Source organism: Solanum stenotomum, unplaced genomic scaffold (assembly GCF_019186545.1).
Source record: "Solanum stenotomum isolate F172 unplaced genomic scaffold, ASM1918654v1 scaffold26839, whole genome shotgun sequence".
Taxonomy (NCBI): domain Eukaryota; kingdom Viridiplantae; phylum Streptophyta; class Magnoliopsida; order Solanales; family Solanaceae; genus Solanum; species Solanum stenotomum.
Window position 1 is genome coordinate 1 of NW_026029208.1, and position 14288 is coordinate 14288.

The 14288-nt window shown below is 30.2% G+C and overlaps 1 protein-coding gene across 1 annotated transcript; it reads right to left on the bottom strand.

The window, feature by feature from the left end:
* Positions 1-2816: 2816 nt before the first annotated feature.
* Positions 2817-3614, bottom strand: LOC125851539 (wound-induced protein WIN1). The gene is made up of 2 exons (XM_049531314.1): positions 3189-3614; positions 2817-3103 (listed from the first exon to the last, which is right to left on the bottom strand). The coding sequence occupies exons 1-2, from the start codon at positions 3612-3614 to the stop codon at positions 2930-2932; spliced, it is 600 nt and encodes a 199-aa protein (XP_049387271.1). The 3' UTR covers positions 2817-2929.
* Between the last annotated feature and the right edge of the window lie 10674 nt (positions 3615-14288).

The following is a 14288-nucleotide window of genomic DNA, read 5'->3' on the forward strand; positions in this document are numbered from 1 at the left end:
TTTTGAATACACTTATATCTCATTAATCCAAATGCAATGCTTTTTCTTTTTTTTTTTGTTTTTTATGTTGAAGATAAAGGTTCTTATTTCATTTGATGCATGTGATTCTTATCTTAACCTGCATATTATTTGATGAATATGTGTCTGCTTACTGCCTCTTTATTGACAAAAGTGTTGAACGATAGTCTTGAATTATCCATGTTAATTCTTTCCTTTCACTTGCTTTACATGTGATGCTTCGCGGAGTCAAAATTGGACTTTTTTTCATCATCTCCTTGCATTTTCAAGTATCGAGTCGGCCTTTGGTGTTCGAGGGTGAAAGGGAAACTGATATACAGGTTTCGGAAGCAGAATCAGGTCCTGGAAAGCTGAAAACAAGCTGATGTACAGCCCGTATACCAGGATATACGGGTTGAATGCAGCAAATACATGCCCTAAACTGATTAATAGGTGTTCAAAAGCTGATTTAGGTTGTATACATTTGGTATATAGCCCAGTATACACGAAAATGGGCCGTATTCATCCGATATACATTGATATACAATCAGTGTATACAAAAATGGGAATTGAGCCTAAGCCCAAAATCAGCAGCGAAATTGGCCCAAGAAGGGCCTAAATTCAATTTCTCCCTTACTCTTTAATTACCTAATTGTGATTATTTATTGTTTGTTGTTTAACTCTAACTTTATATTTGTTAATTAACTTAATTAAAATCCCCAAAAGATGAACCGTATTCTTTATGTTAGATACATTTCAACAAAATTTCCTTTTTATCAACTCTCCTACTATTATTGAAAACTTTTACTTAATCTTCGATTAGTTTAAAATAGTTTCCATACTTTAATTGACTAAATGGGTCTAAATTATTAATTTTAAGGGATTCAAAAATGAAATAAAATAAAATTCTAATTAATCTAGATTTGCCAAATGCTAATTGCTTACAAATTAATTCGAGTATTTCAATTAAGATTCAATTTTCTTAAAAAACTAAGAATTGTTCTTTTTAACTATTTTTCTCAAAATTGATCAAATATTATAAGTAATTATGTCAACAAATAATTTTTTTTTTAAAAAAAGATTAGTAAAAGTCATTTTTAGTCAAATCGCCGGTCAACCGCAAGTTAGCGGGCATTCTGAGGGCCTAACACCTTCTCGGAATGTACATTTGAACTCGAACCTTTTTTTTTTCAATTGATTTTATCTGTTTAAATCTTTTGAAAATTTTAAGTTTGTTTTTTCTTGATTTCTACTAAAAATTAAGTGGCGACTCTGTTCTTTTGAAAATTCGATTTCTCTTAAACCATAAGTTTAATCGATTTTTCAAAACTCAATCATTTTTTCCTTTATATTCTTTTTCGAGTAAAACAATAGGTCCAAAATTGAAATGTTTAATTAATTAAAACACCAAAAGTGCTACTAATTATAACCACTTAAAGAGGTGTTATCCAATTGTAGAAAGAAAAATAATGCAAGATAGATATAAAATTCAAAATAATAATCTCACTTGGGGTTGCACCCAATTATTATCGAGTTATATGATACTTCGATTGTGGGTTCACATATCTATATTTAACAAAAAATTAAAAAAATATAACACTAATATATATGATTTGAGGAGGGAAGTATGGGCTCACGTGAACCCGATGACCCCTGTAAGTCAATAATTATTTTATATAAATAAAAATAATTGTATATTCCCTATATAGTGAGAAAAAAACATTAACTTTTAAACAAAGACTAAAATTAAAATTTAAAATAAAGTAGGAATAATTAAGAGACAAAAAGTACCTTTCTTAAGTTTATTTCTACTTCTGACCCACAAATGCGTTGATAATAGAGGCATAGCTGAATAAATGAGTCTAGCAGGCCAATTTTTGGAACTATGCTTATACCACCACACAAATTATGAAATTTAATATCACTACTCAAAAATTTGCATCTTATCCTATTTGTTTATCTCTACGATGCACGAAGTTTGAAAATTTTATAATATGAGTGTTACTATTAATGAAGAAGAAAGTATTAAATGGAAATAAATTTATATATTCTTAATAAATAACTTATAATGATAGATCAATTTTAGAAAATATGTGTATAAAAAATCTGATTTTGCATATATAAATCATGAATTCACAATAGCGACGACATATTCAGTATAAATTAACAAGTAAAATTTAGAAAGATAGATTATTGCATAGAACATCAACTCAAAAGAATAATCGACACAGGATAGTAAGGAAGAAAATGAGACAACAAATTAACAATATAGGAAACAAGTATAGCAACGGATATCAATACACACTAGAGAAAAAGAAGCTATGTGATATTCAAATCATACTGTTATTAGAAGTACGATAACACTCAATTGATTTTTAATCTTATACCATAGTCCTCGGCCTCCATACATTTTTATCTAATGTCATGTCATCAGTCAACTAAAGTTATGACATATCCTATCTAACTCCTACTATAAGTCTACAATCAACCTCCCACAAACCTCCTCACTGACGCATCTTCACACATCCTCTTCGCATATGGGAATATCTAAGTCTCGCTTTCCCTCCTCTTCCCAACAATTTATTGTTTCCTTTTCATTTTATACGGCATAATGTCTAATTTTGGACATTTCAAAACATTAAAAACCATTTACACTTATTTATATTTCCTTTAATTATTATATATACGGCATATTAACATCTTAGTTTTGCGTTCGATTAAATATCATTGCATTAAATAAAACAAAATTAAAGGAGGGATTATTTACTCAATGGATCAACTTTATTGGACGTACGTGACTTGTCTCAATTCGGAATAACTTTTCTAAAATGCTTAAGGAAACAACTTTATTGTTATTATTAGTTTCATCTCATACTTTAACATTTATTTGGTAGTCAAACATGAATCTTATAATTCTGTGTCAACTATAAGATTAATTATCACCACAATCAACAAACTGGTAGTTAACAATAAGATGGCCTTGATGATTTCCATTTCCGTCTGTGTCGATTTGTCGAAAAACGTTGACGTCCAAGTCTAGTCCTCCGTTACTACACTGATCCACGATTCTTACTGTCGTTTGAGCTCTTGTACGTGTATTTGTCACCTGCACATATATGTAAAAGTCAGTTCGAACAAAAACTTGATCTTTATAATGAAAAAATATTGTTATATAAATATATAGATGTTACCCTTAAGCATTTGCCACAGGAGTCTCGACCACGAGGTCCGACTGGACCACAAAAAGCAGTCCAACCATACTTCTTCCGCCAGGACAAAGGCTTATTAGCATCCCAAGTTGAGCAGTAAGCACTAACAGCATTCAGGTCCCACCCAACATTCTGCGGGTTGTATATATGATATGTTGCACGAACGTTTTGCGCGCTGCCCCCTTGGCCTGGAGCTGGTCCACTTCCACTGCACTGGCTCTGGCAACCTTGGCTAGGTGAACAATATTCGGGTGTCGATCCACACCACCCGAATTGGCTGCAACATAAGTTGTTGCCACATAACGCTCCGCCCCTTTGCCTTCCGCACTGCTGTGCGTTGGCAATTGAGGCTATGCTAAAAAGGAACAAAGATAACAAAATAGTACTAGTATTACTTAGCTTCACCATTTTCTCGAAAGATTTAATTAGTAGTATAATTTGATCTTATTACTTGCGGGTTTTTATAGAACTTTTTTTTTTCAAAAGTGATAGCTAGCTAGCTAGCTAATACCTACGTAATTAGACTGAATTAGTTTGACAACTTGAGTTGGAAATTTGGGATATTAAAAATTTATTAATTTCATTCATTTGCTAGATTTAATGTAATGAACCCATATTGTATTGAAATGGATAATTGGGATTACACCTAAAAGTATAAGAGTTCAAATCGGTATAATTACTCATCTTCAAAGGAAAGAATAAGAAATAAAAAGAAAAAAGAGAGGGAGGGAGGTTCCAGAATTAATCTAAGCAACTAAGAAATAAAAGACAACTTCATAACATAGGCCTAATAGATTAAGCATCTTCCTCGGGTCCCAAATATAATTTGACATATTTCCATATGGATTTTCCGTCTTAGTTATATTCATAACATTTTAATTAAATACTCCATACTATTTATTTCAACCATTTGCTGATCAATTCGATTGAGTCAGAACCCTAGTGTACTACACTCGATAATTCGATATCATGTGTTCTTCCAATTATGCAGACTCGAAAAAAATAAAAAGAAGTATGTGAAAGTACTCCTTTTTTTTAACGCAATGCCATAAACATTCACGTTTTCATGGTGTTACAGCGGAATCAGTATTTTAAGTCTATGAGTTTAAATTCTAAAAAAAAAAAATTACTAGATTTTTAATAAATTATTTATATATTTTTAAATTTAAATATAAATTCTGTATCAAAATTATTATTTTTTGTTGATAGAAAAGGATAGGTCTGCCCTATATACTTGGGGGATTAAATTTCAATAGTGAGGATTTTAGAAGACGTGTACACTAGTAAGGCTAGTAGGCGGCTTTTAAAGTGATTGAGGCGGCTATTGACGAAAATGTTGGACTGTCCTTTTTCCTAGTATAAGCTAGAGTTTGGCTTGTAAAGGTTCGCTTACCAGGACGTTCGATATAAAGTCGTGATTTTAATTATGATATCAAATTAATAGTTAAGTAAATCAAACTAGTTTCCACAATTATTCATTTATCTTTTCTCCAATTCTTTTACTTTCTATTAGATTAAATATCATTGTATAAAATAAAACAAATCAAGGATATTTACTGAAATGGTTCGACTAGTTGTTAGACCTGACTTGTCTAATTGTCTCAATTTGAAATTACCTTTCTAAAATAAAATGCACAAGTTACCATAATTTTTTACCCAATAAAATATGTATGTCTTATAGCTTTGCGATTGGATAAGGTTTGGCAAATGTGAAGTACGCATCTAGATTATTTCTCGATTATGACTAGCTTCTAGTTATTAAGACTCTTGACCGTAAAACTAAAAAAAAAAAATCCTAACGCAACCTTATTATACTCTCTATAGTTATGCGAGAATTTTGAATTTCCTAATTATTGCATCAATAATTTGCACTCGCAAATTATAGAGCTATAAGATTCATGATTATTGTCAATACAATTTTAACTCTCACAATTATTGCGTCGATGATCTAACACATAACAGTATTTAAGTAAAAAAAATGACAAAGAAGTTATTTAAAAATATGTGTGATTTTCATTGGAAGAAAGCCTCAAAACATTTGTAAAGATTAGGGGTGTACATAGCCGGGTTGGTTCGGGTTTTTCAAGTATCAAATCAAACCATTTGTGTCGGATTTTTAAATCTATAAACCAAACCAAACCAATAAAACTCAAGTTTTTCAACCTCGAATTTTTTCGGTAAAGTATTCATACAAACATATAATTTACTTGTACTTCAAATATTTCTTTAGTCCTACCAAAATACAACTATCTAAGGTGTTTCTTAAGAAAATAACACAAAATATGATATGATTAATGACAATAAAATATCCAACAAAAAAATAATAATAATGAAATCGCGTAAAATAAATATTGCAAATCAACAAGTCATAATGAAAATGATCACAATTTAAAAGTACTAAATCATGCTAAAATAAGTTTAATAAGTATTACTTACATGACTAAATATTAAAGAAATGTAAAACCAAAGAACAAATATTCAATAGTTTTGTCATTCTTAGTGTTGAATTGATTTTCTTTTTGCATTAGTATTAATTTGATTTTGATTTAACCTTTATAATTACCAACATCTGTGAACTATAATCTTTATTGAGCCATTCAGAATTTTAAGTTTCAAACTTGAAATAATATATTAAAAGATAAAAATTATGAAAAAGTTTAAGAAATATAAAAAGATTATATCAAAGTAAATATTTTTATGTATAAAATAAAATTTTAAAATTATATATATAATGTCGGGTTGGTTTGGTCTCAGGTTGTTTTTTTTTAGTTAAAACCAAACCAACCCAAATATAGTCAGTTTTTTTTTTCCAATACCAAACCAACCACTAGTCAGGTTTTTTTTTTCGGTTTGACTCGATTTGCAGTTTGGTTCGATTTTCGGTTTGATTTTGTACACCCCTAGTAAAGATCAAATCAAATGAAGATATCTAAAAAAAAAAAATCATTTTTTTCATATAAAGAGATTATATGGGCCTATGAAGCCCAACACTGGTTGCGGCATCAAAACTCATCTAAGCCCATATACCCAATATTTGGCACAAATTATATTCTTAATTTTCCAACAATTTTGAAGAAAAAACTTTAATGAACTTGTGGGCTTTAATGTCCATATGGGAATAATGCATAAAATTCATTCGGCTTGAATATCATATATATTACAAAACCTAATTTAAATATTTATAAAACAGGGTTTGTTCACCTTTGTACTTAACGTATAGGTGAATTCAAAATTTAAATTTGATGGGTTCGATCTTTAGATTTCTGCATTGAACTCATTATACTTTTGAAATTATGAATTCAAAATTTTATATCTTTGAAAAAAATTATTGAGATTTTTACACGAATAATTGAGTAAATTTACTGTATACTTTTTCCATCATTAAGAATGAATTGATTTCAAGGGATTCATATTATAGTCAAAAGTGTATATCCACACGCATTCTTGATTTCTTTCGCTTTCATTCCTTCCTTTTGTGATTTGTCATAATTCGTGAAACAATAAAAACTTACTCGCAATGAATACTTACGATGTACATCAAATCAAACAAGTTAATTTTAATAGTTAAAATATCTTTTTTTGATTGGACAGACTATACTCGGTAAATTATGGGCATATATGTGAACTTGTCTCTAACCAATTGATTGCCATGATTCATGAATATGTCTCACTCATATCTAGAGAAGTTGATATAACTTCCATCTAACAAATTTATCTGAATTCAATATTTTCACCATGAAAAATATTATACACGTAAAAATCACTATAATTGAATTCAAATCCATAATTCTATAACTACAATGTGTATTACACTAAGATTTTTAGAAATTGATTGCTTCAAATTTAAATCTTGAATCTGACTATTCTGATAGAGTCATATTCGATTAATAATGTCGAAGTGTTCTTTGACTTGTTTGGTAAGTGTCGACTGGATATAGTAGACCAAGTTAAATGTATCTACTTATTATATTATCAAAGATTTTTCATATTCATAGGTAAAAAGAACAGTTGGGGCTTTAATATAGAATGCCTTTGAATGAAAGGACAGTACGGTTTTGTTACAAGTCTTCCCATGCATGCATGAAAAGGATATATGTTACAGATAAAGATAATCTTATAATAAGTATGGAATAGTCTAATGTTATAAATATTGATAAATGAGGAAAGAGACAAAGCATATATAAACAGCTCAATAAAGAAGATTTTTTTTAAAAAAAATAATTTGTTCAAGAAGAAAAAAAATTGGTAGTACTCCCTTCCGCCATGCATTTTTTACTTGTCGGATAGATTTGGTATGGTCTTTAAGGAGCAATAAATAGAATACAATTTCAATATATCATTCTTTGAAAATACTAAATTTTATATTTTGGGAAATATATTGAGAAAATAATTATAGTTAATAATAAGAGTAAACTAGAAATTAATAAGTGATTTTTTGTACGAGTATTTTTTGAAGCATTCTATTTAACTGAATTTAATCTCATCATGAACATAATAAGAATAAGAAATTTCACCAAAAAAAGTATTGGCTCATTGCAATATAAGTATATAACTCTAGTATAGCCCAAAGAACTCTCATGTGTGATATAAATGTAAGAATTTAATAATATGAATGTCACTAACAAAAAATTAAAGAATTTAATTTGTGATTATATATGATAGGACTCTCACATCAATTTGTAATAACTAATTTAATTTCCTTTAGAAGGACATAGATATTGACTTATCCCACGGCAGATCCAACAATAGATTCGATAAAATATGGAAAAATTACTCACCTACACACCATTTATTATCATATTTTCTTACTTTTTCTATCATTTTAAAAAATATCAAAAATTCATTCTTTTCCTCCCATCATCCCTTTATCCGGATACATTAATTTGAAATTTCATACCCATGATTTTCCTTCCTTTTTTCACGCCAAATCTCTCCGTAATTACATCAATTAATCTATTTTTGAATTTCAAATCTTTTCTATTTCCAATTAATGATGATTTCAAATTATTCAAGAGGTAGATTTATTTTCATCACTTCCATTTCTGATTTCTTTTATTATTATTTTTTAATTTTTTCATCTTAAAAAATAAAAATAAAATTACCTCCGCCTCCGCCCCCATTGAAATCTTATTAAACCTTTGCGATTTTAGTTAATCATATCGTCGTTGAAAATTTTCTTGAATTTTTTTTATTTTCTTTTAATGTATTTACTGTTGAAAAAGGTCCTAAAAAAGAAGAAAAATGTTGGATCTGCCATTGCACGGCCATCACTATCAAAGATATAGATTTTTAATGTATCCCAATTATTTTGAGTCTTAAATTAATCTTTGTTAGTGTTATCATTGATCCGATACATCACTGCTACAATAACCTTTGTTTTATGTAATGTATCATGTTCATATTTAAGGTTTGATACATAACTCTAATGTTGTTGAATCTTCGATTAATGTTTATCATATTCAATATAAATGTACTTGATACATAAATTTTGTGTTATGTAGCACACACAAAAAAGAAGAAGCTAATTTGGAACAATTATATGTATAATGTATTTTTTAATTTTAAATTATAGTATTTCTAAAACAAAATAAGATACATAAATAATAATGTATCATGTACTAATTTTTTTGTTATGATACATAAATTCGAATTTATAATAAATGTATCTAATATATAAAAATTACCAAACAATAATGTATCGATCTCAAACCTAAAATCTGATGGGCAACACTTTTTTATTTAATGTATCTATTAGAAATACAACACTTATTAATTTTGTAACAACTGGGTTTTGTCGTTATAGAAATGCAAACGGGGGAAAATTAGGGCCGAAAAAACTTTTTCGTAGTACTTGAATTTTCCCAACCTTGTCCAGATTTGGAGAAAATCGGAGTCACCAAAGTGTAGGGAAATCTAGTAAACATCGGGTTGGGTAATTATAGTTTTTATTACATGAGTGGTTAGATAACTTGTTAAGGAATCCCGTACGACTTTACGAAATTGAATTCGGGTGAGTAGAACTCCCGGAATCGATCTTAGCGTAAAGGGTATCTTTCTGATCGTCGTGGGTTAGAGGTGTGTTGTGAAATGGGATTTTGGAATTTCTTCAGTTGACTCTTTGGTTCCTTTTGTGCAGCTTTGGTAGGAGTTTGGCCGCTCTGATGGAGTCTCTATAGTGGGATATAGGGAGTTATGACGGGTGCGACGAGACTTAAAATCATAGGGGAAGATGAAGAGCTCACTGGTTCAAAAATGCCACTCTAGCGCGACTTGTTGTCGCTCTGGCGCCGCCGCTACAGCGGGATGAGGACCGTTGTGACAGGCCAGACGCGACTTAATGTCGTTAATAAACCCCTAAACTACCTTATTTAGCACTTTTCGACTTTTAGAGCTAAGAAATGAACCCCAGGCGGTTTCTACTCATTTTCACTATTCTTGAGGCTAAAGATAAGCTTTTAACTCCCCGAATTTGTTTTCGATCCGTAAAACGTAATAATATGGGTAAATATTAATTGGGGAGGGTTTGGTTATAGATTCTATGATGGAAACAACCCTAAATTGGGTAATTGGGATCATGAGTTGATCTAGGGTTTGTTAGATTTGTTGGTAATTCGGGTAATTAGTAATTGTTTATTGATTCTCACATTATATTGATTATTTGTAGACCAAGAACAAGCGGAACGAATCCGAAAAGGGAAGGATCGAGTTTCTTAGGGTTTCAAGCTTGTTTCGAGGTAGGTGATGGTTGCGATTCTATGATTATGTGATGTATGTTCGTTCTTGCTTCTTTATGACACTTGTATATGTACGAATGTTGCAATGTTGATCACACTTGTTGTAAATGAGATAGAGAATTGTTGAATGCCATGAAATCATGACTTAAATGTATGATCTTGTTGATGTACTGGTGTTTGTGATTGTGGTGTGTGAATAAGTTCGGATTGCCACGTTTCGGCATAACTAACTTGGATTGATTGCCATGTTTCGACATAATTATGGGATCGGTTGCCATGTTCCGACATAATTATGGGATCGGTTGCCACGTTCTAGCATAAATATGAGATCGATTGCCACGTTTCGACATGCTAACTGTTTGGGTTTGGGTTCCATGAGAGGACCAATGATTTGACATAAAATGTGAAGTTGTTCGTTGTTCGTAAATGTTGATGATATTGTATATGTTGATATGTATGCATATGATTATAATGTTGTTTGACTTGTTTATGTTGCATTAGTGGGATAGCCGCGTGATCCTACAAGTACATTGTGGTTGTGTACTGATTCTACATTTGCCCTTATTTTTGTTGAGTATAGGGCATCTTCACGCGACTATTGACAGACCTCGCTTAGAAGATTAGAGATCGTCGCATCGAATTCAAGGGTGAGCCAATTCTTCCGGGCTACCATGGAATTTTCTTTCGTTTATGTCCACCATTTTCGGACTTAGACATTTGTTTTAGTTAGTTTATTAGTTCATTAGATTTGGGGTTGCATCCCTTCTTGTTTAGACTTGTTGAACTTTAGATATTTTGGTACATTGACTTTCAGGTTCTAGATATTAAATTTTTGTCTTTGTTTAGTTAATTAACTTGCTTCCGTAACTTAATTGCCTTAGTATTATTTTAGTTGTTTAGTTTGGTTGTAGTAGTGGTTCTCCCATTGGATGGTTAGTGTGGGTGTCAATCACGATGGTCTGTGTCGTGACAAATTTAAATTGAAAGGATCTTCATGATGTATCTTCTCAAAAGTTTCGATAATTTTGAATCAAAATTAAAAGGATCTTCAATGAACTAGGAGAATAATTTTGAAACTCAAAATTTTCAACAATTTTGAATCAAAATTGAAAGGATCTTTAATGAACTGGGAGAAGAATGTTGAATCTCAAAAATTTTTACAATCTTGAATCAAAATCGAAAGCACATTCGATGAACTTAAAGATTCACAAAAGAAATTGTTTGTTCAACAACAATTCCATCACTTTTGTACCCTTAATAACTCACTTCGCTTATCCAAAATTTCGACAAAAAATTTATGAAACGGAGAGAACGATGAACAAGAAGAAAAAATTCAATTTTTGAATTTTTTGGTTAGTTGCACTATATGATTGAATTCTTGACAATGATTTGGAATGGAATAACGCAATTTATGAGATCTTAATTTGATTTTCAGTTTTTTTTTTCCTTAATTAATGCAACATATGGATACTATGAGCGAGATCTTAATTTAATTTTTTAGCTTTTTTTTCTCTTAATAAGTGCAACAGATTAATACATAATGTATTAACAATAATGTATCCGGATCCTTAATTATGTATCTGAAATGCCTAAAAAATATGGAATTTGTGTAATTAGAAAAATAATAGGGATAAAAGGTAATTTAAATTTTACACTATGAGATTTATGTAAGTTATACATAAAATATAGTGTTTTAAGGTTGAACCCTACATATATATATAGAGAGAGGGGTGTCAAATGGGCGGATTAGGTTGAAATTGAATATATTAAAATAGGTTGAAATAGAAATTGGATTGGATCCTGACCCGCACAAGTTTACTTTGGGCTCAAATGAGCTTAAAACGGGTTAGGTCTTGAGTCTTGATGCACACAATTTGACTCGTTTAATCTTAATAATTTAAATATAATGTTATTTAAGTTTTATAACCACAATTTGAATTTCAACTGAAGAAAATTTAAAAAAAGAAGTTACAAATTGATAGATAAAACCTAAAAGATATAAAATAGATAGTAATTCATACTTTCAATATAGGAACATACATTACATCAATGCAAATAAAGAGTTTTAAAACGGGTTAAAATTGGAGATTATATTGGACTCAATTGAGGATTATCTTATAATGGGTTAAGGCCTGAATGAATTGAGATTGAATCCAATTCAAATTATCTTAAGCTCAACTCGTAAATTCTGGGAGGGTTGGACAGGTTATCCATAGTTGAGCTCAATTTTGACACTCATATATATATATGAGAACTAAAACAAGTACACATTATGTTAGGTATGTGTGTGAAAGAAAGATTTTTATGGAAACTAAAAAAGGAAAAGAAGATTTTTATAAGGGTCGGATACTTTTGGGGTGAGGCCTCTAGAGAAAGAAAATATGGAGATTTGGTTCCAAACGAGTAATATTATATTAAGAGTATTTTTAGACTAAAATAATTGATATTAAAATCACCGGTTCGGCCACACAAGTATGGAGATGAGGGGAGTGATAGATAGCATGGGGTCCGACTGTGTCTTTGCTCATCGATGGGCCGTAGAATTTGCTATGTTTATCTATGTCTTTGAAGACGCACACATAAAAAAAGCTTTGATGGTCATAATAAATGATTTGATTCATATTATCTTGCTAACATAACACATTAACTCCAAATTAGTTCATGAGTTACTATGCATCATAATTAAAGTTAGTTCAACGGAGAGATTGTTATGTATCAATTGTTAACACACACATATTGAAACTTATAATTTTCTCAACTCAAAAATGCTTATGTTTATAATTTGAATTCACCCCTAGACTCACTATGCATATATATATATATATATAAAAAAAAAAAGAGAAACAAACTTATAAATATTAATTCCTTCTTTTCATATTAGTTGTTTACATCATTAAAAATAATTATTCTAAATTACTTGTCAATTTGCAAAACCAAAAGAGAGAACTAACTATTTTTTCTCATTTTACCCTTGAAATTGTAAATAAGTCTGTAAAGTCCAGAAAAAAAAAGTTAACAGGTAAATTAGTAATTTTTTTTATAATTTCTTTTAAAAAACGTATAGTCGAAAAATTGACAATTAATATGAGACAGAGATAGATGAGAATTAAAGTGTCTCTTACTCATAAGAAAAAAGGCATTAAATGCACACGTGTGACATTTAAGAAGAGGATGGTGAAAAGTAAGTGATTTTTTGTGGACAGAAAAATATGGATGACCATGAGTTGTTTATAAGGGTCGGATACTTTTGGTGTGAGGTCTCTAGAGAGAGAAAATATGGAGATTTGGTTCCGAACGAGTAATATTGAATTATATTGAGAGTATTTTTAGACTAAAACAATTGATATTAAAACCACCGGTTCGGCCACACAACTATGGAGATGAGGGGAGTGATAGATAGCATGGGGTCCGACTTAGGTGTCTTTGCTCATCGATGGGCAGAAGAATTTGTTATGTTTATCTATGTCTTTGAAGACACACACATAAAAAGAGCTTTGGTAATCATAGATAATTTGATTCATATTATCTGGCTAACATAACACATTAACTCCAAATTAGTTCATGAGTTACTATATATCATAATTAAAGTTAGTTCAACGGGGAGATTGTTATGTATCAAAAATGCTTATGTTTATAATTTGAATTCACCCCTCGACTCACTATGGATATATAAAAAAGAGAGAGAGAGAAACAAGCTTTTATGAATATTAATTCCTTCTTTTCATATTTAGTTGTTTATACCATCAAAAATAGTTATTCTAAATTACTCGTCAATTTGCAATACCAAAAGAGAGAACTAATTAATTTTTCTCATTTTACCATTGAAATTGTAAACAAGTTTGTAAAGTCCAGAATAAAAAGTTAACAGGTAAATTAGTAATTTTTTTTAATAATTTCTTTTAAAAAATGTATAGTCGAAAAATTGTCAATTAATATGAGACGGGGGAGAGGAGAATTAAAGTGCCTTACTCATAAGAAAAAAGGCATTAAATGCACACGTGTGACATTTAAGAAGAGGATGGTGAAAAGTAAGTGATTTTTTGTAGACAAAAAAATATGGATGACCATGAGCTGTTTATGGGCCCAAAAACACACGAGGGCCTTGTGGGCCCTAAATGGGCCTAATAGTCAACAGTTCACTTTGTCTTTGAGCGGCGACACTACTGTAGACATATCTTTTTCATTCGCTGCTCTTTACGTTTTCTCTTTCATTCAAATTAATTCGTTGTTGGCTATGTATATTTCATATACATGCACATATACAACATGTTTATACATGTACAAAAATCTCAGAAATGGTTGAATATAACTGAAATTTAAGCAATAATAATTGAATTACGGTACGTCA

Bases quoted from the DNA above. Each gene is read 5' to 3' on its own strand.
- LOC125851539 (XM_049531314.1), bottom strand. From the start codon at position 3,614: ATGGTGAAGCTAAGTAATACTAGTACTATTTTGTTATCTTTGTTCCTT. The intron at 3,104-3,188 runs GTAACATCTATA...ATATATGTGCAG, and splicing joins CCTGTGGCAAATGCTTAAGG to GTGACAAATACACGTACAAG.